The 25,259-nt window shown below is 50.7% G+C and overlaps 10 protein-coding genes across 10 annotated transcripts; 4 read left to right on the top strand and 6 right to left on the bottom strand.

Moving 5' to 3' along the window:
* Nucleotides 1-365: 365 nt before the first annotated feature.
* Nucleotides 366-2,711, top strand: ABOM_002166 (fungal specific transcription factor domain-containing protein; the record flags this gene model as incomplete). The annotated part of the gene is made up of 3 exons (XM_022529296.1): nucleotides 366-529; nucleotides 578-1,503; nucleotides 1,597-2,711. 3 exons carry the CDS (start codon nucleotides 366-368, stop codon nucleotides 2,709-2,711), a joined length of 2,205 nt encoding a protein of 734 aa, XP_022391937.1.
* Nucleotides 2,712-3,491: 780 nt separating this feature from the next.
* Nucleotides 3,492-4,073, bottom strand: ABOM_002165 (YbhB/YbcL family Raf kinase inhibitor-like protein; the record flags this gene model as incomplete). Its single annotated transcript, XM_022529295.1, has 3 exons — nucleotides 3,492-3,744; nucleotides 3,807-3,891; nucleotides 3,950-4,073. 3 exons carry the CDS (start codon nucleotides 4,071-4,073, stop codon nucleotides 3,492-3,494), a joined length of 462 nt encoding a protein of 153 aa, XP_022391940.1.
* Nucleotides 4,074-4,429: 356 nt separating this feature from the next.
* On the bottom strand, nucleotides 4,430-5,353 carry ABOM_002164 (PTD012 family protein; the record flags this gene model as incomplete). Its single annotated transcript, XM_022529294.1, has 1 exon — nucleotides 4,430-5,353. The coding sequence occupies one exon, from the start codon at nucleotides 5,351-5,353 to the stop codon at nucleotides 4,430-4,432; it is 924 nt and encodes a 307-aa protein (XP_022391939.1).
* A 559-nt stretch (nucleotides 5,354-5,912) lies between these two features.
* On the bottom strand, nucleotides 5,913-6,809 carry ABOM_002163 (uncharacterized protein; the record flags this gene model as incomplete). Its single annotated transcript, XM_022529293.1, has 1 exon — nucleotides 5,913-6,809. The coding sequence occupies one exon, from the start codon at nucleotides 6,807-6,809 to the stop codon at nucleotides 5,913-5,915; it is 897 nt and encodes a 298-aa protein (XP_022391942.1).
* Nucleotides 6,810-8,579: 1,770 nt separating this feature from the next.
* Nucleotides 8,580-9,179, top strand: ABOM_002162 (uncharacterized protein; the record flags this gene model as incomplete). The annotated part of the gene is made up of 1 exon (XM_022529292.1): nucleotides 8,580-9,179. The coding sequence occupies one exon, from the start codon at nucleotides 8,580-8,582 to the stop codon at nucleotides 9,177-9,179; it is 600 nt and encodes a 199-aa protein (XP_022391941.1).
* A 3,426-nt stretch (nucleotides 9,180-12,605) lies between these two features.
* On the top strand, nucleotides 12,606-13,853 carry ABOM_002161 (glycerophosphodiester phosphodiesterase family protein; the record flags this gene model as incomplete). The annotated part of the gene is made up of 1 exon (XM_022529291.1): nucleotides 12,606-13,853. One exon carries the CDS (start codon nucleotides 12,606-12,608, stop codon nucleotides 13,851-13,853), a length of 1,248 nt encoding a protein of 415 aa, XP_022391944.1.
* A 454-nt stretch (nucleotides 13,854-14,307) lies between these two features.
* ABOM_002160 (uncharacterized protein) lies at nucleotides 14,308-14,773 on the top strand (the record flags this gene model as incomplete). The annotated part of the gene is made up of 3 exons (XM_022529290.1): nucleotides 14,308-14,431; nucleotides 14,501-14,613; nucleotides 14,666-14,773. 3 exons carry the CDS (start codon nucleotides 14,308-14,310, stop codon nucleotides 14,771-14,773), a joined length of 345 nt encoding a protein of 114 aa, XP_022391943.1.
* Nucleotides 14,774-15,134: 361 nt separating this feature from the next.
* ABOM_002159 (sugar porter family MFS transporter) lies at nucleotides 15,135-16,863 on the bottom strand (the record flags this gene model as incomplete). Its single annotated transcript, XM_022529289.1, has 4 exons — nucleotides 15,135-15,391; nucleotides 15,472-16,253; nucleotides 16,327-16,714; nucleotides 16,767-16,863. 4 exons carry the CDS (start codon nucleotides 16,861-16,863, stop codon nucleotides 15,135-15,137), a joined length of 1,524 nt encoding a protein of 507 aa, XP_022392006.1.
* Nucleotides 16,864-18,044: 1,181 nt separating this feature from the next.
* On the bottom strand, nucleotides 18,045-18,977 carry ABOM_002158 (sulfotransferase family protein; the record flags this gene model as incomplete). Its single annotated transcript, XM_022529288.1, has 2 exons — nucleotides 18,045-18,267; nucleotides 18,328-18,977. The coding sequence occupies 2 exons, from the start codon at nucleotides 18,975-18,977 to the stop codon at nucleotides 18,045-18,047; spliced, it is 873 nt and encodes a 290-aa protein (XP_022392007.1).
* A 626-nt stretch (nucleotides 18,978-19,603) lies between these two features.
* Nucleotides 19,604-20,333, bottom strand: ABOM_002157 (glycoside hydrolase family 11 protein; the record flags this gene model as incomplete). The annotated part of the gene is made up of 2 exons (XM_022529287.1): nucleotides 19,604-20,003; nucleotides 20,068-20,333. The coding sequence occupies 2 exons, from the start codon at nucleotides 20,331-20,333 to the stop codon at nucleotides 19,604-19,606; spliced, it is 666 nt and encodes a 221-aa protein (XP_022391998.1).
* Between the last annotated feature and the right edge of the window lie 4,926 nt (nucleotides 20,334-25,259).

Below are 25,259 nucleotides of genomic sequence, written 5' to 3'. Positions count from 1 at the left end.
TGAAACCATTGGAGAGTTGATTAAATATAGTTTGTAGTCGTATCCTCCTGAGACGGGGAATGTTTGACCAATGACAAACCAGCCTTCTTGTCTCGATGTTTGCCATCATATCATAATAGCATCGCCCTAAAAGCGAATAGCTCCATAAAATATGAGAAGTTGGCAGTAATGGACGTAGGGTATGTTGAAGAGAACGCGCACGGGATTTAGCCGAATTCCTGGCGCCGGAGACGTGATTTACGCGGTCCGATATTATCGGAGCTGCAACCGATAACTCCAGTTGACTCTCACCATGGCCTCCATCGAATCTATCGTCCGACAGATTTTGATACTGATGCTGTAGTGAGAGTGCTTATTAGCTCCGCATGTCTGCCTTACTCAATTCGCCTCTTAGACGTCGTCCATTGGCGTGTGTGCGATGTCGACGGCGGAAAGTCCGGTGCGACGGCGGGACACCCGCTTGCTCGAATTGTGCCCGAGCTGGAGTGGAATGTTTTGAAGGAACTCCGGGATCCGCGGTTTCCAAGAGGTAAGACTCCCCTTGTCTGCATTGTTCGAGTGTGCTTAATCTTTCTAGTCGACTGCAGTACCTAGAGAATCGCGTGCGAGAACTGGAGGCCCGCGAAGAGATCGACCCCTCGGTAAATATCCGAACGCAGCCGACCCCATGGCGCCAAGAAGACCACCACAGCCATGGCTCTGCAACACAAGTGCCCCAGCAAGATGTCCGCCACCTGGGCCCTGCCAGGGCTAGTCATCTAGCTGATGCCCATTCACCTCTAAGTCGGACGGCACAAACAGATGATACGCCTGGCGCCTCCCCGACGGTCTCGTCGTCGAGCCGAATCACTCGGGACCAGCCACTAGCCCATGAAGTGGGCTTACTCTCTTTGACCAACGCCAGCGATCCCAAGTATTTGGGTCCATCATCTGGAGTTACTTTCGCCCGTCTAATTTATGAAAGCGTGCCCCAGTCGCAAGGACTGCCATTGGCGTACTCGCGACAGAATGATCAAGATCAAGGGCTAAACGACCCCAGTCAAGGTCCTGTACTGTGTGAAGCGTTGCAGGTCGACCTGCCTTCCATGGCAGAATGTCAACAGTATGCTGAGATGTATTTTGCTGCGTCGACATTTTACCCTTTCATATCTCAGGATGTCTTCTATACCCTTCTAGGGGAGGTGTTTCGCCTCAGCAAGACATCGACCTGGGAGAGTCGACTCCCCGTGAAACTAGCACTGGCACAGGTGTTCCTGGTCCTTTCTCTCGGTGCAAGGTCTCTTGAAATCAAACTATCTGGAACCTTTGGCTCTCGGGAGCTGTTTGCGACGGGCATGTCTTATGGCACGCAGATCAAACTTCATGATAGCGTTGAAGGAGTCCAGATTCTCTTGCTCTTGGTGCAACATAGCTTTTATAGCCCGGAGGGGCTTAATGCGTGGTATCTATTGCATACTATACTCGCAAGCTGTCTTGACCTTGGGCTGCAGCGCCGTGATAATAGTGGGTTACTCGTTTCCGATTGTTTCACCTGGACCAAGCTATGCCGTGTATTCAGGATTCGACATAAACAATGACTAATCTATGTAACCATAGGTAGTAAGGAGAATGAATCTTCATATCAGCGAAACATACGGCATCTACGAAGTGCGATCTTTTGGTCAGCGTACTCCTTGGATCGCACCCTGACTACGATACTTGGTCGCCCGCTTACATTGCGAGATGAAGCGATCGATAGGGAATTCCCCGGATTCAACAGCAATGATGAAGTTGAAGAGGCGGCCACATGCTGGGACCGGAACCCTGACTCTCAAGACGCAGCATCGATCTCAGGACGGGCCCCGACCTCGTACACTGCCTGCATCTACTCTCTGCGTTTTGACCGGATCGTTGCAGAGATTAAACTAATGCTGTATCGAGTTTCCAGATCACCGAGTCGCTTCCCTTGGCCGACAGACGTAAGTGCATGGCAACAGGAAGCGCAAAGAGCTTGTGTTGCTCTTATCCAAGAGGTGCAAGATCACCAACCGGGCCGTCTGCAGAGTGGCTCCAGTCCACTCTCCGGGGTTGCCGTTCAACGACTCGAACTCAAATACCACCAATGCATTATGCTCCTCTATCGTCCAAGTCCGCAGATGCCCCGGCCCGATCTAGATGCCGTTCAAGAGTGTTTCACTAGCGCCATGGAGATTATCGCGATCTATGCAGACCTGCATCGCTTTTCGAACATGGAATGCTCATGGCTATCAGCGCATTCTATATTCGTGGCCTCGATTACAGTACTCTATTGCGTCTGGACATATCCGGTGGTCCGCGGCGCGACACCTATGGATGTTTGTCTGAAGCGAGCGGAATTGGCGCTCCAGCTACTCTCATTCCTGGGACAGACGTGGACGGTGGCGCAAGAGGCAGGTCAGAAGTTAGCGAAGCTGATTAGGTTTACTAGTGAGGCATACGATGCTATGGCTGGCGCTCCGGCTGAGCCTCGGCCACTCGATGGTACTGCCTGGACTGGTAATGATCCGACGGGATTCGCGCAGAGACCAAATCAAGACAGAGCGTATTCGGTTCAAGAGGGGTCTGCCATGAACCCGCCTCTAGCGGATGGGAAGAGCTTCTTAATCGATGAGCTTGGAATCCTGCGTGATCTATTTGACCTCGGGTGGCTCGATGACGTGCCCGACGGAAACCAATCGTTCTTCGGACTCTAGACGGATAGTGCATCAGCAATTCGATGTTAAACCTTTGCTATGATTTGTTCTTGAATACAAGTGACAATAGGCTGCGTTAAACTACATCTGAGTTTCCCAGGCTGCGTAGCCTCTCCAAGCGTGCCACTTGCTTATGTGTGTTGCTTTCGTCCCCCAATGCAGTGGCGTCGCTCGACCAGTGATTCATACACTCCATACTTCTCTCAGTGGTTGAATGAAAGTTAGTGGTACCTACCACGCTAGGCAATCCGTTATAAAACTCATTGGATCGATTAAGTGGTATATGGAATCTGTCCAGAGTGAAGGGCATGGGTCTCCCTTCTGTGGCTCTAAAGTCCAACCACAATCGTCCAACTAGCATTGAGTTGATCATCCGATGTCTCCTTATTGGCTAGCCAGTCTTTGAAAATGAAACCTCGCGGGCAGCTTCGGTCGAAACTACGGGACTCTTCCCAGCCTAGCCTGAGTTACCCATGTTCTACAAAGGTAGAACCCGGTGAATCGTGCCTAGGACGTATATTCATCGTCTATTGTTTCCCCGCCAGGACATGGATAACAGACATGGTAATATCAGGCCTTCTGGAAAGGATTCTCAGTCTACCGCCATTCTTGCTTTTATCATTATTCCGGTCACGGATGGCACTGGCAACGTGTTAAGCTTTATGGAAACGCGCTAATACTTGTCCTCTCAACTTCCAAGGTTTTATGGTTAGGACAACGAACACTAATTAATGCTGAGCCATGTACACAAAGTAGTCGAATCCAAATGCAGAACCTCCACTAATTACTGGTGAAATAATTAACCGCTAACACCGGTCCGAGACCAATCTCCTTCTCCCACGCATCAAGATCATACCGCATGCGATGCCAATTACCCAAGTTCTGGCCATCCGGCGGTGCATATTTCTTGCCGTCAAACTCCTCGGGCTGCTCATACAGAAAGAAGACATACCGATGCGGCGAGCTACCCGGTGGTGGCGCGGGCCCGATGTAGTTCGCGACAAACGGCTTGGTCACTTCCAGCTGGCCATTCCTGCTTGAAGTCCCGGTTGGATCCAGTGGAGGATAGGTCCTAGTACGCCGAAGGAGGGGAACGGGGCATCGATGTCAAGACTAACGACCATGTAAGTTGCTGACGTGGAGGGGACGTCGAATGAGAGTGTGGGGTGGGATTGGGCATCTTAGGTTTGCATTGTCAGTTGGCCCTATGGATTGTCTGGATGACCGAGTGATTATACCAGCTTTAGGGATGTATTGGCCTGCTTTCACATTGGCGTGAGGCCCTACTGCCAGGCCAAGAATCTTCGTAGGGTCCCGGTCGATTAGTGCGAGGGCGGCCTTGACGCTTCGGTTTTCAGGCATGGTGGAGAATAAATGAGAGAGACTGAAACGTTTAAAGTGGGACAAAGCTTGGCAGCAAGGCTTATGTATATAAAAAATGAGTGATGACGAAGAGGCGATGAAGAAGCCAAGCGTAAGGCATGTGTCGGAGGTAAGATAGTCTTAAATCCATAGCGATGGCCGGAGATAAGCTCTCTGCAGCCCTAAATCCGAGTACCTTCGCCTAATTTATAATGAGCATGTGGAATCTACTGTCTTTTTATAAGTCACTATGCAGGCTGTCTATCTGTTTGACCATTGGAAGCATATCATATGTTGAAGCAGATGGTCTATTTCGGTGGTACAAAGCACGCTATATACATACCCCAAATTTGAGGTCACTGCCCGGGCTGGTCAATCCGATAAAGCAGCTTAGCGGTATTCAGCCAGGCTTCATATTCGACTTCTTCTGCCGTCGTATCGTAGTGGTAATGTCCACCCATCCCATGGGTCGAGAAGCAATGCGCGTGCTCCATGCGCAAATCCCAGCCCTCTGAGTCCGCCGAGTGGAATACGGTGAGACAGATCAACGGCGCTGACGAGTCATAATACTTGAACCATTCGTGATCGGGCCCGGGACAAGGATCGGGACTAAAGTCAGTCATGACATGGAGTTTGGTCCTCCCACTACGAACGAGGAAGACGCCGCCGATGCTGATGGGCCGCCCGCCATATTCTGTTTTCAGTGCATCTTGAATCGCTTCCGTGAAGTTCAGGTCGCCTGTCCGGCGCTTCGCCCGAACATGAATGACTTCTCCTGGTAGGCCGTCGGAAGCGAACAGGTTGGCCATCAAGCCAAAGTCTTTGGAGTCGTCGGGCACCTTGGCCAGTTGACATTGCCCCTCTTCGTTGACCTTTGCGTAGTGCGTCTCGTTCTGCCACTCACCATCAGGTCCGCGTGCCAGATTCGGCATGAGTTCGGAGTTCTGTCCGATTATGTGGAATGGGCCAGCGGCTGCACCCAAAACAAAGCTTTGCTGGCCCGTTTCGATTACTCCCATTATGTTCGGCAGTGAGTACTTCTTGTCCAGGCGTGGAGACGGCCGTAGATGCGGAGGCCCACCGATATCTGCAATACGTTCGTTGCCGCAAAGGCCTTCCCCAGCTAGATGGAAGGGCGGCTGGCGCAGATCGGGACAGGGAACAACATTGGCCACGACATGACCAAAATGCCGGCTCAATCGCTCACCAATGACTTGACCCAACTCGGAGAGGGGAGGCGGATTAAGTGCGAGGTTCTTGACTGGAAGATTGCTATCCATTTTGTTGGTTCGGAAGTGGGTAGGTAAACCTTCTGCATTATCCAAAGTAGGTGACAGGATCGCAGTTGAAAGTGAACCTGCTTTTTACAAGAGTTTGTTAGAAAACCCCGCACGCTCCTTTCCTAGGTAGGTCTAGTGCATGAGCCTTTTGCTCTGCGTGGTATAAAGAGTCCTCTTGTCCCTGGCTTTGACATTTTCGAGAGCAATACCACCCTTCATTTCATGACCAAATTGGTTCTAAGAGGTGGTGGTAGGGACACCACTAGGAGACGGGCTGATTGCCACGAATGTAGTCGAAGTAGATATGTTGGAATACTAGTAATATACTGGACTATGAATCTCTATCTCCAGAGACAGTAGAAGGACAATTCATCGCGAGCCATGCCAGAAGCAACACAGACTTTCCAAGGCAGTTATCAACTAAGGAGAATATCACGAGGAGAGACAAAGGCATACCACCGTATATCTTACTCTGGAACAAATGTAAGCTCACAGGGGATGCATCCGGCTTTCAACCTAACTACTATCGCATGGCTGGGGCTATCATCTCTCTAGTTCGCTAGGCAGTAACTCCAGCCCACCAATAAGGTGATGCATTGCCATTGAAGATGAGCTCATTGTCTCTGATAAAAGAGAAAAGTTTACATCCTTGAGTAGTAGGGGACCACTGAAATCCACGACAGGAGTTGTCATCTTGACAAGAGACCATGCAATCGGCATATGTGAGCTTCTTCCCGATATCCCTTGCGGTATTAGCAGGTTTAAACGCATAGCACCGAAGTTTAAAGCGTTTCGTTCCCGTGCTGACCACAGTATGATCGTCCTGTTTACACTGCAACGCCGCCGCCTGTTGCCTCCAAGGCTCGACCGGAGGGTGGAGACACTGGTGAAGCCTTTGCTCACATTGCTCGGTTTTTTCCACTTGTTCGGCCAGGTTCTGCTGACTCTGGATTTGCAGAGCCTGCTTTGCAAGAGTGCAGCTGGCTTCAGATTCCTTCTTGCACTCTTCTTGGGCTTTCTCCACCTCCGTTGTACAATCCGGACCCACGACAGGACCCGTCGGGTCGGTTCGAGCAAGCAGCAGCCAGCTCCCGCTTGTGTCGAAGTTTTCCGAAAATCCGGCTCGCGATAGGTAACAGATTCCACCGGTTGGATGATCAGAGTGCGGTTTCCATGATGCTGCATAGCAGGCGGCCTGCTCCGAGCATCTCTTGGCACATTCATATAAGTTGGCAACGGCGTAGGGCTGGCTGTAGACGCTGGAAGCATAGTGGCTACAGGCATATCTATAGATCGTGCCATCGACCATTTCTTCGTCACGGCCAGCTCCAGAGCAGCACACGGCCTGATTGCTCAGGCCCCCATTGTTGGCCGGGGACAGACAGGTTGGGGTCTGTTGAGCCCAGCTAGGCACAGATAAAAGAGACGAAAGGAGAAACGCCAACTTGACAACCATTTTCACCGCAGTAGATGAGTGAGTGTGGTCAGGTCAAGATGGGGTTAATCGAACCCAAGCCTGTTATAATAAGATATTTATACTACGTGACTGGGATAGATCAATATCTTCAAGCGGTTCTGTGGTTTTATGATGAGAGAGTAGTACTGTTGGGTTACATTCCTCGGACTTATACAGATTCAACCACTACTCAAGGAATCCAAACCACCGGATACAGCTGCAAGGCTTGGACATGTTGCCGTGTTTGTACAGCCAGCGCCTCCCGGTTGCAGATGTTTAAAGTGCAGATCTCAGATATGACGTCCAACACACGGTCCTATCGCGACTATTCCGTGATTTTCATACAACATAAACCGCATGCAGGTTACTACCAGCGTGTGTATTATATAATCGTCTTTAGAAAAGATAACTAACTACATGATTCACTACGTAAAGTAGTTCGTTTATTGTTAATATATCTACAAGGGAAATATATTTCATTCGCTGGCTAGATTCAACGAGTGAATTCAAGGGCAAGGATATTGCGAGGGCTGAAGGACATTATCGGCACTTTGTGGAGAGTCGACATATGACATACCCGTATATTGACCCTTGCATTGGACATGCCAACCTCAGCCAGCCCGACACATTCTTGCCATAAGGAAAATCAATCCAACGGGAACAGGCTTTCTACATGCGGCCAAGTACCTGGAGAGTCTGGATTGTTACTCTGCTGAAACCAGCATCGACCGGGAGTCGATATAGTGATTGGGAAACTCGTCCCGTATTAGTAGCGATTTCAACTAAATACATAGACAGGAAGGTACTTCAGCGAATGTTCCAGTGCCTATTGCTTTCAATTGCCTTGCAGCTATGTGCCGCCACAATCTCACTCGCTGGCTCGACTCCACTATACTCTCTGGAAGACTATACCAACATTTAATAGGTTGACACCCGATTCCGTTTAGTAATATGACGAAGCTGAAGGCTGTAATGGCCTGGTCGGCCCCTCTCTGAAGCATATAGTTCAATAACTTGGCTATGACGAGTCTATAGAAGAGCCCACCGGATACCTAGAGCATACCTGCTAGATTACTGCCAACTTCCACCACCGCTATCCCCATAAGCCAGGCCCCGGCCTCGGCCCCCTCCTCCTGGGAAAGATAGCGCGCCAAGTCAATACCATATTTCCGGCGCTGGAGGACTAACTGCGGCGCTAAACCTCGAAGGCTAAAGCCAAGAGGCCCATAGCGTTCTTAGTGCAGTGGCAGGGGAGGTACTATACTGCTTTCATGCCATCCTTGATGCTCGGCCCAATGGTTAAGAGGCTGTCATGCACATGTTGCTCCGAGCAGGAATACTAAGATCAGCCTTGATAGGCTGGTAAGAGTCTGTGTTTAAGGCATAGCTCTTCTCATCAGGAGTCGACCTGGCCCCCAAAAGATCTGCAAACCTGGCGCAGAGGCTGTGTTGCAGCTCTCTTCAGATTAAACCCTTACTTTCCCTGTTTAATCGTCAATTCGTATTTTTTTTTTTGGCTAACTGTTCCTCGTCCGAGATTTTTGTTCACCACCAAAATGACGCATTACAGTGACTATTACTTCACCTCGAATCTGACCAGGTATACCTGCCCTACATTCAACAACTTGCAATGTCAACCCCCCAATGCATGTGCTCGTGAGCCGACGACAGGGAAACTATACTGTTGCGACTATAATGATAGTCTTGGTAATGTATGCTGGTCAATAACTTCCGAGTGTGCCAATAATAACAGCACCCGTTTCTGTCGCAATGGGGATCGCACATGGTGTTGTCTTTATGAAACGTTTGTCTATCTTTCCCATCTTCCACCTCGGCGCCGCTCTTGACGGCACGCATGCTGACAGACGATACAGAGAGTCCTGTACCGAGGCGGGCAACCAGGTTAATATCTGTTGGAACAACGAACGCAGCCCGCTCGGCAACATCAGCAGCCAGTTACTGGAAGACACATACTCTTCATTGAGCGCTGAAGCCCCATCCGCGACCACCTGGGCTTTTGATCCACAGTCATTGCTTCCTGCTACCTCCACACCCTCCACCTCGACATCTCCTCCCAGCACAACCACTGCCGTGACTACCCCCTCGTCAAGTCCCAATTCCCCCTCCGCATCTTTATCCGGTGGCGCTATTGCTGGTATCGTGGTCGGTGTCGTAGTTCTGGTCGCAATCGTACTGGGAGGGGCCGCATACCTACTCAAACGGCATCGCCGGCGACAGAATCCCACCCCTGGATTCCCCCCTGCAGAGTTACTAGCTCATGAGACACGGCCAAAGGAACAACGGTATGAAGCTGATGGCAAGCCGATAAATTTACGAAGGCCTGTAGAATTACCAGCAAGCCATCAGTGATAATACCCGACGTTAGGCTTATTGCGACTGTATTATAGACTGCAAGAGCTCTGCAGTAACGCTGGATATGGTTAATAATAGTCAGCGCCCGCTCAGCCATATATTGAGATGTTTGTGTGTAAATTCCTATTCGATCGATGTTAACAAGACCGGACTGTGATTTGTACCACTGGTTGGCCAGATCCATCCTGCCATGTTGGGTTGATGAGAGGTTGTTGGGAACGGGTGGCCTCCTATAACCCCTATTCCTGTTGACATGCGCAAAGAATTATTCGTGCACCTCTGAGGGCGCCTGGAGAGGTCATATTATGTATACATTCCGGTGAAACCATCGGTTGAGTGTTGTAGTGAGGAAAGCGATAACACCAATACGCTACTGCATCATAGAGGGGATACCAGTCGCGAAAGATTCCAGCATAATGTGCAAAGCCCGCATCCTCGATAGATCGCATTTGCAACGGCGTCCTTCAGCTGGCCGGGGCACGGCCACGTCGAAGTGACAGGACCGACTTAGCGTCGCGTGGCTGAAACCCGATCACTCATGTTGAACGAAGCGAGGTTGGATACGAGGAACACTATCCCGAAGTTGGAAACGCCATTGCTCTGGCATATTTTATGCCCAGGATCTGGCAGCTGGCCAGGACATAATACAAGCTCTTTATTCCCTTTCTCATGATTCATGACAAGGTCGTGCCTGTGGCTGTGTTCTTCAATCTGTGGAATACCTTATATACTGACAGGGCATATAATGACTCATTTACGTTTAAATAGATTACTATATAGAGCATGGTCCCTAGTAAATGATACCTTTAGACTACTATATTATGCGTTATACAAGGCCTTATCTTTCTCGGCATAGATTTTATTCATATGGTTCATCGACTTCACTTACAAGAACCTCTTGAGCTTCGGCCCTGGTTCTCCACTATGACACAGGCCATACATGCCGTTTCCCTTCTTTGCCACGTTTGCCGCTCCTGGTATTATTGGGCGTTCCTGTAGTTCCTGAATGAACAGGTCATAGCATGGAGTGCACAAGTTGACTTTGCATCTATCCTAGCCTTCTCGAACAGATCTAGGACAGTGTTTCGGACCTGGAAGAGGGTATACAGTCTACGTATGAGGGCAATGCGCGCCATGAAACATAATCTGAATATTCAGCGGCGAGCTTGCATGTGCTGCACTTTGACAGTCTATTTAACTTTATGTGGCCTTAAGAATTCCGCCTCAATGGGGAATGAATCGAATGATTTGTGTAGCTACCGAATGAATTCACAGCTACCACATTACTACGCGCTTGTTGTGATTCCTGGTAAACATTGATAATGCACCCGAACTGACCAAATATTAAGCTTTCAGGAAACCCTCCTTGACAAAAGATATCGGAAACACGTTGGTGTTTTGATTTACGAACGAGTATAGTGCATAGACAGATAAATCCGCATAATGGTGTGCTGAAAGCGCCTTAACATGGAGGATAAATTCACGGGATGGCCTGTTGTCTAGACATATGGCTGTCACGAAGAGTTGCAGCCAGTCCACCGTAGACGATGGAGGTATTAGATGAACACTAACGAGGGAAGAATTCCTTTACCGCCCGCAGCGTTGGGGTAGTTGGGTGGCAGAGTCGGAACGACCGCCTTCCCCTCTGGATAGACCTGATCGTATGTGTTCCTTCAGACCGAGTCTCCTCAACGGCGACATCGACGACATCAACTTCCTTCCTCTAGGCAACAAACGACAGGATTAGGATCGGGTTGGCGCGAATGATGGTGGGGCTGTATTAGATAAACGCAAAGCACCTCGGCTTCGTTTTTCATTCAGGTTACATCGACCAGCGCGCTTAATCCCCACTATGAGAAAATGCGGGATTAAAATCTTTTTCAGCAGCAGGTAAGATCGGCATGCTGGTTGATTCGGTCCGCGATGAGGGTCCACCAATGCAAGATAGGCTGCGAAGTCAAGGCCGAACCTTTTGTTCGGCCCTGCCTCTCTTTACCAACCGACGATTCAGTCAATTGCGGATGTCCGTCTATGGCCTCCATGAAGAATGTAGGCACGGCAATGCTTTTGCAGAATGCCCCTGGGTAGGGCGGGTTGATTCAATGGCGTTCTTGGTTCAGGAACAATGGGAGCAAGCCCTACCGAACCAGGGATCTCGGACCATGCCCATGGGCATGAGGAGGATTCCCTAGGCCGACCTCAAACGCCGCCACCCCACCGTCGGGTTAAACATACAATGGCTCTTATTCACTCGCAGAGCTTGGTATTCACTAGACGGTCCACTGGACTTGCCGGTGACCTTCCAAACTCAGTATTTGGGTCATGGTGTTAGCAACTCCGCATCGGGCAGTGGAGATATGCCCACAATGCTTCTATCTGATCCAATGCCGATGCGGTTCCGTTGGTCGTTGTTTCCCCGGACATTGACCGACGAAGCGACGCAGAAACTGTCGCTACATGATTATGCATGTGCAATGACGGAGGCATCCAACTCGCCTTATTCAGCACCCACTGGAGGATGAACGGCCGGACTATGACCCGCGGTGATGAAGTGGTGACTAGCATCCAAACTACAAAAGCTTAGGGGATTGGACGCAGCAATTGCCGTCACAGGAATTCACTCTGCTCTGTATTTTCCATAGTAGTCTTAATTTATCACAGCTTGTAAGCAACCGCTTGGTTCCTTATCTTTGACCCTGAACAATCACCCGAAAGAGCTCCTTGTTCCGGTTTTTTTTCTTCTTCTTCAATTTCCCCCGTGGAAAGCGTCTTCCTTTGAGACTCCCCGCAGTTTCTGTTAGCAAATGTCGGGGGGTATCCACATCGCATGCAGCCATCGTCATTGCCCAATATTCTCCGGACGCGGGATTGTTTCCTTCTCGTAGGATTTTGGGTTTGTTTTACATGAAAGAAAAGCTCGTGAAAAGATCCTTTGGTGGGGCCAAGATGCTATTGGACCGTCGATGATTTCGTGGAACCTGCTGCCACGGCCAGTGCCTCCCCCAGTATGCCAAATGAAAGGTCATACCAGGCCTGAAAATGCACTGAGAGTCATCAGTAGGAAGCTTCAAATCAGGTCTCGCGCACGCGACATGTGCTGCAGAACGGCCAACCACGTGTTTTCCTGTTCCTGTAGCCAAGACGATGCCAAGTTGCCAAGGGAATCCTAAGTATCGTCCGAACGTGTGAGAGATCGTCGTCACGGCACGCGGAGAATCCTGGTGGGGCCTTTATCTGATATGCGAAGCAGGGGGACGGAATTGTGATATGCTCCAACCTCGAGGAACCGGGCCGACAGAGGCCCCCAGTCCGAGGATAAATAGGAGCATGGTTCCTGGCAGAGAATGATCGTCGTTCTCGTTGTGCTCTTCTTGCTCAGGCAGCTGGTCTCTACTACTCCGTTACGCTTGCTGGACGAACATCATGCATCTTACTTCCTTGATCGTTACGGCGGGCGTGGTGGCTGCCGCACCATCGTTCAGTCGTCGCGGTGCTCCCTCTCACAAGCCCAATGTCACCAACATCCAGGTCGGCCCCCGGCCGTATTTCCTCGTGGATGACATGGACGAGGGCCCCTTGAAAAGCAAGCTGGAGTCCTGCGCCGAGAAGCCCATTCGTCATGCTCCCCAATTCTCCATCGCCCATCGCGGTGGGCCGCTGCAAATCCCCGAGCACAGCCGTCAAGGCATGATGGCCGCGGCTCGCATGGGCGCAGGCATCGTTGAGTGCGACGTCGCGTTCACCCAGGACCGAGAGCTCGTTTGCCGTCACTCCCAGTGTGATCTCCATACTACCACCAACATCCTGACCATCCCGGAGCTGGCCGCCAAGTGCACCGTTCCCTTCCAGCCGGCGACGGATAGCACCCCAGCCAAAGCCCAGTGCTGCACATCCGACATCACCTTGGCGGAGTTCAAATCGCTCTGCGCCAAGATGGATTCCAGCAACTCGTCGGCCACCACCCCCGAGGAGTACCAGTATGGTGGTCCGGCCTGGCGCACGGAGCTCTATGACACCTGCGGCACCCCCGTGGCCCATCATGAGTACATTGAGCTGATCGAGTCCCTGGGCCTGCAGTTCTCGCCTGAATTGAAGACTCCCCAGGTTCCCATGCCCTTCCAGGGTAACTACACCCAGGAGATGTACGCTCAGCAGCTCATCAACGATTATAAGCGCTACCACATCAACCCCTCGCGGGTGTGGCCTCAGTCCTTCCTGGATAAGGACATCTTCTACTGGCTCCAGCATGAACCCGCGTTCGGCAAGCAGGCCATTTATCTCGATGAACGCACCGACACCCCTGAGGGTTACAAAGCTGCTGTTGCCAGCCTCCCCGAGCTGGCCGAGAAGGGCGTCAAGATCATGGCTCCCGCTATCTATGCACTGCTGAACGCGACCGAGGACGGCGAGCTCGTGCCCTCCGAGTATGCCGTGGCCGCTAAGGAAGCCGGTTTCGACATCATCACCTGGTCCCTCGAGCGGTTCGCTCCCCTGGCGCAAGCTGCTGCGGAAGGCGACTACTATGTGCAATCGTTTACCTCCGCGATTAGCAAGGATGGCGACATGTACCGCATTGTCGATGCGCTGGCGCAGAAGGTCGGCGTGCGTGGGATCTTCTCCGACTGGCCCGCGACGGTCACTTACTATGCCAGCTGCATGGGATTGAACTAAGCATGCCCTATCTCAATATGGACGGTCGGCACCGTTATCATTGTACGATTAATGTATAGATTTATGACCGAGAACAAAATGTCTGTCACACGACACATGTACAGTTTAGTTACTCCGGCTTTTCCGGTTGAATGCAAAGATTGTTGATTATACAAAAGCGTCTCCGAAACGTCCGCGTGGCGTGATCCGTACACATAGAACGCGTCCAGACTTCGTTCTGGCACCTGTCATCGATTGTCAAAGACCTCTGATCCATGGTAGATGCTCAACCCCTCAACCATATGGTTCCGACATCCGTAAAGTAGGGTTCGAGCTACCAGGACCCAATCCGGTAACCCTCTAGCCACTGACATCATCACAATGCGCACCTTTATAAACGCCGGATGACTCTTTCTATTCAATGTTCCTTCATTATCCATCCTCCAACGACCCATCACAAGTATCAGCAATCATCATGTCCTTCAGTATGCTACGCACCTCCATCGTCCGCACTCGTCCTCTCCTTCGGGTTCCCACCTTGACAAGAGCATATCAAATCCAACCTCACCCGGAGGCATACAGCTCCAAAAACCAAGAATGTCAGTTCTAGCCACGCCACCCAAGTCCCCCTACGACCGAAGAAGACTCGGTAGCTAAAACCAGACCAGTTTTCATCGCCGCCTCCTTCCCAGATGACTTCGAATCCCCTACGTTGACGGAAAAGCGCGGCGTCGCGACCCCAGCGTGGGATGAGCTTCATGCTACCCTGAGTGAAGCGGCGGTATATCTCCCAAGGTCTGTAGGCCGAAGATAGAGCTGACCATCCGTGATAGGTCAAAGCCGACCGCGGTGAAGTGAAGATGCAACAGCTTACTTCGCGAGAGGAGTTGGAGAGGATGCTGCAGCCAGATAAGATGGATCCGAAGATCGATGAGATGTGATCTGGTCTGCATCTATGAGGCCGGGGGCACCAGCGGTATGGAATTGGGAGGAATGATGTCGATTACGAATCCATGGTAATTGTTGAGGGAGATTGTCACGATCAGATGCATGTGCTTGTACTTTCACGATCGCTATGTTTGGTAATCCACTTAGTATAAAATCATAATACATAGTTGTATTCTGTCGATTAAAGGCAGCTTTTACCTCAAGGGAGCTTTATTTCTATGTGCTCGTTGATTTATATAGTCTTCATAACACTAGCTTTATATATTTAAACGTAAAGTCGTATCAAATACGCAGTGACTACCTTCTATCCAAGTAGTATACAGATAATATCCGAGGGTATATAACATCCGTTGTCTAGCTCACGTCTTCCACCTGCTGCACCACCCCTTCCACCTTCTCATCCACTCGTCTCTCCTGCGCATGCTGGCCAGGCATGACGGTGCGTCCACCTTTAGAACTGTACACCCCACCGGTAATGCCACCCTTGGTGAATAGCAAGGGAATGTCTTCCAGCTCCAGTCCCTTCGTCTCGGGATAGAAGAAGTATACCATGGGGATGAACGCCGCGTTCAACACGGCGAAGATCACAAATGTTTTCCATTTGATGTTGTCTACTCTCGTCAGCTTGCATTCCGAACACAGGGGTTGTTATTGTTATTGTTTAGAGAAGGTGGGCTGGGCTATGACCTACCGAAGGCAATTGGAGTGATCTTGACGACCGCAAACACAGCCATCCAATTCCACCCTGATGCAATGGCCTGCATCCTCGTTCTCACACGCGTAGTGTTAATCTCGGCCGGATAGAACCACGGTACCGGGAGCCAGCCCACGCCGTAGAAGATCTGGAAAATAAAGATAAAGGCCGTCGCGCCGTACGCACAGTCCATTCGGTTCAGCGAGAGGAGAATCGACACCATCACAAAGCACAGACAAAGACCGGCGGAGCAGATGATCAACAGCGTGCGGCGTCCGAAGCGATCCATGAGGAAGACCGGAATGGCCGAGCCGACCAGATATGTGCACTGGATACAACCACCTAGGATCATCGCCAGGTTTCGGTCCATCCCCATGGTTTCTTGGAACATGACAGGCCCGTAATAATTGATCATGTTGGAGCCAGTAAATTGTTGTCCCAGTTCGATGGTGATCGTGATCAGCAGCCGGCGGAGATTCTGTACCTCGCCCCAGGTGAAGAGCTCTTTGAAGCGGAAGGGTCCGCCCTTCTGTTCTTCTTCTAGGCCGACTTGGATGTCGAGAATAGTCTTAGTCACGAGAGGGTCATCGAGAGGACGGTCTTCGATCGCGGCCACCACGGCGCGGGCTTCTTCGTGGCGGTCGTGTTGGACCAGCCAACGGGGGGTCTCGGGTAATCCGACGACCTGGAGGATGAGGAGGATGGCGAAGATGGCTTGGAAGGAGAGTGGAAAACGCCATTGGAAGGACGATTCAGTGAAGCTGGTCCCGTAGTCCATCCTATTATAGGTCCATAGTCAGTCTTGCGAATTCAATCTGGGAAAGATATAGGACGTCGGACGAGGTGACGTACCAGTAAGCAATCACCACTCCCAGAATGGTGACTGTGCCCTGCAGGGTCAACAGAGCGCCACGATACGACGCAGGCGAGCATTCACTCTGATAGACCGGCGCAGTGGAAGAGTTCATGCCATTGCCCACCCCCGTGACGATACGGCCGACGATCAACTGTGCAACAGTGTCGGAAGTGGCGAGAATGATTGTACCGATCACCATGATAAAACCACCGAGCATAAGCATCATGCGACGGCCCATTCGTTCTCCGATGAAGTAGGATACAATGGATCCGAGCACACAGCCAATATCGTACAGGGCTGTGATGTTTCCCTGCATGTTGGCGTCGGGATTGTTGAAGTCTCTCCCGAATCGGTTGTCCGCACCGACGAGCCCTGCCATAACGCCTACGAACATTAGTCGTATATTTAACGAGTTCGATCCCCGTTTCAGTCGCACCTTGATCAAAACCCAACAGCAAGAACGCCTGGCAGGACGCCATGGTGATGGCGATAATCAGCGTCTTGCCTCTGAAATCATGTTTCCAGAGCTGCATGTTGTCGTTGACGTGCAGCGTCTGTAGGTCCCGTATAGTCCTACAGTAAGAATAGCATCCACTTTTGACAAGCAATACTTCGGCCCATCACCAACGGGGCTCCATGGATCTAATACTCTGCCGGAAGGCTTGCACTCCGTACGCCTCCCCGGGGGCAACCGTGCAGATTATCTGGCCGTGGTCTTTTACCCCGAGGGGATCTCCGGGGTCCCCACATGGAATGTGCTTCACTGATGATCTTATTCGACCGTTTGCCTCAGACTTGACGAGTCCCCAGGTCGCGTTCGGGTGATCATCGCCCCGAGAATGTGGAGAAATTCCCCATATCGTGCGGACATCCCGAGTTGGGCTGGCCAGCGTTGCGTTGACATGTTGATCTATCTGCTATTACCTTATTTTTCTACTCCGTGATTGGTATCTGAGTGTGTTGTAACGAGATAGGCGTCGGGCTCGGTGTGTCTTTTGGGGGAACGCTTGCGGGAGGGATGGCTGAGTTAGTCTACGAGTAGGATCTATATCTTCGGGAGTGGCTGACGGCATTCCCAGCTGCCGAGACCCATTTTGCTGCTAGGTCAATCAGAGACCGCTCTGAACATGTTTTAGGTTGCGCCTCGTTATTAATCTGTGCAAATACATTGGATCTTTATGTATCGTGCGCCACGAGGGGCTTCCAGAACAAATTCGGTAGAAGACCTGCAAAGGTTGCCGATACCATGATGCCTTGGTGCGCGTTGTGTGCCTTTGTGTTGGCATAGTCTGTCCTACGCACCTCTATTGCTGTAAATAATTCGAAATACTAGCAGACTGCGGCCATGAAGCAGGTCCAGCCCCCGGGCGATATAGAATCTCATATAGAATCTAGTGATATGTAGGGTTGTGCTTGGAGCCCTAGTACGACGGGAATGAGACAATTCTGTACACATCGTAGAATGGAAAATACTACCAATCATGGTGTCCAGACTCTACGGGAAGATTTTCTTTTGTTCTACAAAGTACTAGAGAGCCGGGACCCCGACGATGTATTTTGTAGTGAGGCTAAAGTGATGGTGTCATTATGGAGCTCGTTGGCGTCATCGATCATTGCAGGAAAACAGTAAGTATCTTTTCATAACCTCCATTCTCCTTTCTACCGCGTCTGCGGTGTCCTGTTACTCCCACATTTCTACGCTATGTAGGGTTGTTTATACGCTCGCGATGTTGAGATAGTTGGCGCATTGCCGCCAATCGACACGACGAGCTCCCAATCCATATGCGACCGCAACCCCAACACAGACCACCGAGATAGCGAGGTTACGGACCGCAGCGGCGATGCATTCGCCTACATTGTTGTTATGGGCGCCGAGAGCCTTGTCGACGGTATTGCCGTTGGGGAACTCCTCTGCGGGGACATCCTTCTCGAGGAACCTAACCTAGCGACTTAGCTACGGTCGCATTTGCGCAAAACACGACACATCGCAAACTCACCGGCATAAAGGCTCCCAGCCATCCTGCACAGTCCACTCGAGAAACCGATCTGGCGGGACCAATCCCCTGATGGTGGCACTATGCTGCTCATAGACCCATTTCCCGTGCTGTTCCCAAGACCCGTGAAAGAACGGCTTCAAGCAGCCCTGAACATATTGCGCCTCCCAATAGAGGTCGGCATTAAACCAGGGCAGTACGTGATAAAACACTCCGGTCGTTAGTGGGCGAACCACCGTGCAGAGGCTGGGATACCAGGTGTCGACGTCGCGGCGGTTGAGAATCACTTTGGCTTCGGGATAGGCGGCGATCAACTCTGGCGCAAAGAGAGAACCAGGCTGGTCGGTGATGGCTTCGCAGTGTCCGAGCAAGCGATCAAAGTCCTCCCTCGTAATGCCCGCCGTTCCATCCGCAGGGCCGGTGCTGCCCCATTTCCGTCGGCCGAGCATCGTCCACGACCGCCATAGCATCGGCGTGTTTTCGAACATTTCGAAGCCGTGGAAGACGTGATCATACCCCAGGATGCGGAGGGCGCGCGAGAGAGACTCCGTCCCCGACCGGGACATGCCCAGTGCAAGCACCTTCATCGGTCTGTCGCGCGTCCGGTTTGCCGGGGTTGGCCGGTTGTATACCCATCGCTCGAGAAAGTCCATGCCGTGAGGTATGCGATGACAAGGTTGTTCAGTCGATGTTCGACCCCCTCACTGATCATGGACACCTTTTATAATCGCCAGGCGCTTTGGGCATTCCCTCGCCTGTCGAGCAAGACATCAGGGCTGCATGGATGAGTTGCGTCTCATTGCGCACTCGCTCCTGACGACGGAAACAGGCGCTGAGGGCCATGCTCGGGTGACTGGGACATCGTGGGACAGCATTGCCATTGGAAGACAGGTCACATATGGTTGGTGCCAATCGAGTCGATCGGCATGATCAACGCTTCGCTTGGAGGTGCAACGTGTTTGTCCTCCGCTCTCCGCACGCCTTGGGTGCATTTGAATTGGGTCTAACGCGTTAGCTCCTACGCCAATCGGCAAGGGGTTTTACACAAGAATCCCTTCGGCTATGAATGTATGGATTTCACTAGCGAAAAGGCCCGGGGGGAGGGGGATGATGAGCTGACTATGTACACGGCGACATGAGGAAGAAACACTATTTGTTGGATCTCCAACAGAATCGAAAACAGGGAATTCCAGTCCGATTGAAAGGGGAAAAGATCAACGACGGATCACGCTACACAGGGTCTCTCGCCACGGTATCGGGCAACTGCAAATGGCCCAATTTACTCAACAGTGATGGTGGCAGACCCGCTGCTCTGGTAACCCTCGGTAGCAAGGATCATGTAGTTGTGCGTACCCAGCTCCAAGCCGGCCTTGGCCCAGGCATCGAAGTGGTTCTGGGCAGTGATGGTGCCGCCAACACGGCCGCTCTGGCGGACGGACCAATACTGAGGGAAGGTTGAGGTGCCCTCAATGGAAGGAGCATTCTCCCGAGTAGTTTGGTAGATCTTGTAGGTGGCGCCGTCGCTCTCGACGGTGCCGAGCTCGGTAGCCCCGGTGGAGGGATCGTAGTCGCCGTACTTCTCCACAATGTAGTATTCGACGAGGGGGCTCTGAGTCCAGCCGTAGAGAGAGACGTAGCTGTTGCTGTCGCTCTCCCACTCACCGCTGTAGGTGACAGTTCTACGAACACGTTGCTGTTAGTGTCTCTTAGGTCTTACACATGTCCAGTCGGATGGTATCATACCTAGCACTGCCGGGGTTCCATCCCTTTCCGGCGACGAAGTTGTCACAGTTCGTCCATTTGACGCTGTACTGACCGCCGTTGCCATTGGTGTATTCGACATCACCGCCGCCGTTGGTCCAGAAGGAGTAGTAGTAGCCATTGTTCGTGCCCGTCTCGGAGCTGGTGATGGCGCGCTTGGCAAGCTCGACGAGAGTGCTGTCGCCCGGGGCAGCCAAAGCGCCGGAGACGGCGGAGACCGCAAGGAGGAGAGAAGAGAAGCTAACCATGGCGATGGTGTTGTTTTTCTGGTGGCTGTGGACAAGTCAAAGGAAACGGGGTTGATGGTCACTGCCAATGGCAGGGAAACGGAGTCCCCTTTATAGCAAGCGCATTGAGCTTGTGCATGTCTATCCGAAACGACTAAATCCCCTAGAATAGAGTTGATTGTTTCATGAATCAAGCCTTGTGGCTCGAGGATGCTTAGGGCTTTCGGAACAATATCCACCTATATTGCCGGACGGACCTTTGTTTCATGTCGACCTCAAACCCGCAATTTATCCGGCAAGTGCCCAATGCCCATTGCCAGCGGGCTACTCTTGACTCGCATGTGGCCGTGTTTTATCCCCTATTGGCCCCTGGCGGGTCTAAGCCAAGTGCGATGTGGGTATCGTTTGTCGGTCCGCATTTCCCTCTACTAAAGTCTCCCGGCTCGAGCTTCGCTCCACTTTTCGACAAGAGTTGCTTGCCTCATGCCAAGCTCCTGTTAGCATGTTGGCAGTCGACTGAAGCATGGGCCAAACCACCTGCACTTCATGTCTGACTCGCTAAAACGGTATACCCCGCATTTAAAGATGTTGTTGTTTCTGTAATTAAAGCAATACGAGGCCGGCAGATGACGAACGTGGCTACTTGGTTGAAACGATTGGGCAGTGTCCTCCCCAGTCGCTGGACAGGGTTGTATTCATTCGAAGTAGTTATGTTGATAAATGTAGATCGCAGTTGCATAGCATAGGGAACGTTGACCCGCTGGGTGGAAGATCACAAAGTCAATGTAAGCATAACTATTATACAGACTGCCTGCCGGCTTGCTAAGGAAATAAGACTTAGCCAAGATTAGATCGCTTAACGCTATGCCTCGCTATAAGACGCAGAGCTGTATCTCGAGTTTAGACCCTAGTCTATGACATCGAGAGCCCAAGACCCAGAATAGCATTGCATAACTGCGAGATCCCGGGACCAGGGTTACGTTTGAAAATACCGATAATGATGTGATTTAGGCCGGTCTCGTGTTGAATGCGAACCACGTATTCTGCCTGAATTCAACACGCTGCTACAGCCTGGTAAGTGTGTGACATCGGCTTTACAACGAGTATAGTCTGCTCACCTAACCCAAAGCTACCTTAGATCTGCAGCAAAGGCGCTACCAATTTACCCGTAACCGACGGCTATACATAGGAAAATCTATTGATCCTGGTGACGAGCGACTGGATCACCAGCTCCCAGCAGTATAGGGGTTTTCCGGAATAGACGTTGATCGGCGGTGATGGCATGGTATGTCAAGACCTTCTGTGGTATATAGCCTATTATTTTGCTATCGGCTGTTGCTGAGCCGTCGGTGCGGAGATTGTGAAATCACAAATCACTTAGCCAAATCGAATTGTTTTTGCGCACGGATGGAAAGCTTCTAGATCGTTTGGTATGACATGGGCGAAAGTTGATAGGTATGTACATCATTAGGAAATGGAACCTCTGTGCGCACGCATTGATGGGTATCAGAGTGGACTGTGAATGATGGCCGAAATCTCTTAAGATCTACCATCTCGTTACCATGAGCTATCTGGGCATGCAGAAAGAGCCATGAACTATTCCACTTGACAAGTCGTGCAAGAATAGGCGGGTCTCTCGCATGTTCAAGGAGGGCTCAGCCTGTTGCCAACTCTACGTACACTAACCCAAGAATTATAATTCTGGTAGCTCTCATCGCGTGCGCTGCTCGTACTGACGTTGAACCACTCCCAGTGTTGGAGTAAAAGTCCCAAGTAGCCACAATCTCGCAACAATTATTAGACTGCATATAGATGGACCGTAAGAACATGCTTGATTTGTATATAGTGAGCGGTACAATATTCCATTATTATTTGCTGGTACTTTTTTTTCTTTTTTTTCCGAATGGCAAATAACGTTGGCACTGTGTCGCTGCCAACCTTTAAGGAATGAAGATGTATTGATTCGTAGTGGCAACTTCGCCTTCCACCTCTTGAAGTGACCACGATGGTCACAGATTCACTACGTAGCCTTTCGAGTCGGACTAGATGTATCTCAGGCGCCGGAACGAACGTAACATCAGATAAACACCTTCGAGTGTGGCAGCCATCCCGCCCCCTGCAATAACCCAGGCAGGACCCTGTCTGCGCAGCATAGACGGGTTTATTTGCGTTCGGTTAGAGGAGTTATCGTTCTGTGAAGGCTAGCGTATCAGTAAGAGGGCCGTGAAGAAAGAATGAAGCGTGCCATACTGTCCCGACTCTCTTGGCTACAGTGCTGATCTGTCGCCCGGAACGACCAATGATTTGCTGGTACATGTTGAGAAGTAGTAGAGTAATGGATCAATGTATCTTTAACTGCATTCACTGTACTCTGTAAGCAGCTGCATCTGGGGCAGGCGCCGTTTATAAGAGAGTTTCAAACCCCGAGCCACTGACATCATCTCTTGGGTCAGAGCTTGAGCAGCTGTCATGTCACCCAAAGTTGCCCATGAATGGATAGCACAGTACCATGGTTTTCAGAGCTTTCGTCCAGTGTCTCTGAGCTCGAGGTTGACCTTGTACTTCTTGGGGGGTAGAGTCCATGGTTACTTTTAGTGGCAAATGTCAGTCCACGGCATTTGATAAGAGCATGCATACTAACTTTTCGATATACCCCACTACCTCGGTATAGCCCGCTAGATTTAAGGAGGTATATAGAGGTTGCGGTCAATATCTTGTTTTGAGCCTGGACATATTAGCAGCAGTGCAGTCTGATAGGACACACAAACGCACATTTATCTCAACGTAGCATTTATAACATCATCAAGAACAATTGCATGAACTCTAACTATCCGACAGTACTCCCTTCTCTGAACCCAAACCAATGCATAGCCGAGGTGATGAGGAAAGCATCTTGAGATTGATGCTTCAAGCTCGGTTAGTATTACGGGCCTACTGTGCTGGGATTACGTGCGCCTGGAATCCTATCGGCACATCTTCTCCGGTAGCCAACCACCAAGGTCAAGTTCGACCTACAGCTGAGAGGCACAATAAGATCCTTACGCGTGCTCGTACAACGGCAGCTTTATGAGTCTAAAGCCTGATTCTATTCTGTGATGGCACTGCATGCGAGTCTCCCTGTTTGCTTCGCCTTGGCGAACCATGCATGGAAATACAAATACATAGATATCAAGTATACTGGTAGTCAAAACACTAATACTTAATCTCCTTCCTTACCTAGGCCATCAAGTTTACTCGCCTCCCAATGATACTGAGCAGGCACCCAATCCCTAAAGATCGCATCACTAGCATATCGTTAAGCGCGACCGCAAAAACTCCGTTTTCATATTAAACTCTCAGCGTCACTTCCCTGTCAGCGACCAAATGCTCTCAGGTAAGGCACTGAGTAGTACCAGTCTTCCAGCTTTAGTTTGCGTACTCCTAGGGATTCTATATTAGACAAATTATTTAGTGTGTCTAGTTGTCCCTAATCTAGATTCACTTCTAGTACAGCCTGGTCGTTGAATAGCCATAATTTCACCTAAACCATATATCCACAGCCATTCACGCATCATCTTCCTAAGTTCCCGTATTCCCAAGTCTTGTTACAATAGTGTATCGGGGATTTTCAGCGCCTCATATATTCGTATCATCCGAATCTTCAATCCCCCCAAACCTCTTCCGTTTTCGTACATATAAAGCATGGAAACCCACTGTGGGACCAAAGCTCAGAGCATAGTCAGAGAGGGGCGATGTGTGAACCGGTCGTGTGTCTATCTACGAAGTAACGTCTGCACTGTGTATGGGCCTGCACCCCAGTAAAGTATGCCTGGCTAGATTTCAATTAGCATTTATGGGCTTTTGGATTCATTAGTATGGAATGACCTGAATAAACGATCGTCTTATGGCTACCTGAAGTCCGAGACTCTCTAATAGGTGTATCATGCCAGCCCCTTTTCGGTGTACCAATTTCTATTTCAAATCTTTTCCCAACCTTTCGGATCCTGTTGCTTTCCTGTACGATATGCCGATGCAGGATAAGTGCCTTGGCCCATCGATGGCCCTCTGAAATCGGGTAAGGAGAACGACCAAAACGATCTCCGATTACTTGACTCAGGTTATGTTGCTAGCAACATTTTAAGCTACGACATGAGTAATCTGAGTGAAATTACAGAAGCTTCGGGCGTCAATTCCCTTCACTCAGAAAAGCCTGTAAGTGCTGTTGTCTTCCTGCTAGACCGGGTGATTGTCTATCAGTGTGCCATCGTTGACTTAGAACGCCGACATGACACAGTTTGATTTGCCCACAGATGGACCATCATCCAGTAGAGTCAGGACCGGGTAAAACTGCTTCTAGAACTGGCTCATGACACCCCTGGGAATGTTAACCACAATGTATGGACTCAACGTGATTGCTCGGGGTGGCATGCTTTTCCTCCTCATCTGCACCGCTGCACCTGCTATGTGCCACCCGACCTGTGATGACATCCATTCTGCTCGAAAGAAGTGGATTGAAATAGCTTCACAAATCCTCAATGCCCTTTTCTGTATCCCTGGTTTTGGCTTGACACCACCGCGTATCCGCGATCTCTATGTCTGGCTCGAATGGAGAGTAGGGGGCCAACAGGTTGCTCTCGCCCGCTTGTGCGATATCCATCACTCATGGCTCTACTGTAAACCGAAAGATATCGATGTGGAAGAGGTATCTACTCCGACTGAAGGTGTTCCAGCGAGTCCACCATGGAAGCTGGATTTGGTGATATGGTGTAACGGTTGGAATACGATTTTTCAGGCATGCTTGGCAGGATGTATGTCGGGGATGGACAGATTCAATCGTCCCAGTTGGACAACAGGTTTACTTGTGGCCTTTACTTGTGGCCTTAACTTGTGGCGTTGCCGGCTTTGAGGGTATCAGTCTCCTGTTGAATTGCCTTGGAGAAGCGCTCTCACCACATTCTGTTTGAACTT

The sequence above is a fragment of the Aspergillus bombycis genome, assembly GCF_001792695.1.
Source record: "Aspergillus bombycis strain NRRL26010 chromosome Unknown contig00017, whole genome shotgun sequence".
NCBI lineage: Eukaryota > Fungi > Ascomycota > Eurotiomycetes > Eurotiales > Aspergillaceae > Aspergillus > Aspergillus bombycis.
The sequence above is the reverse complement of the archived record's forward strand: the minus strand, read 5'-3'. Positions and strand labels throughout refer to the sequence as shown.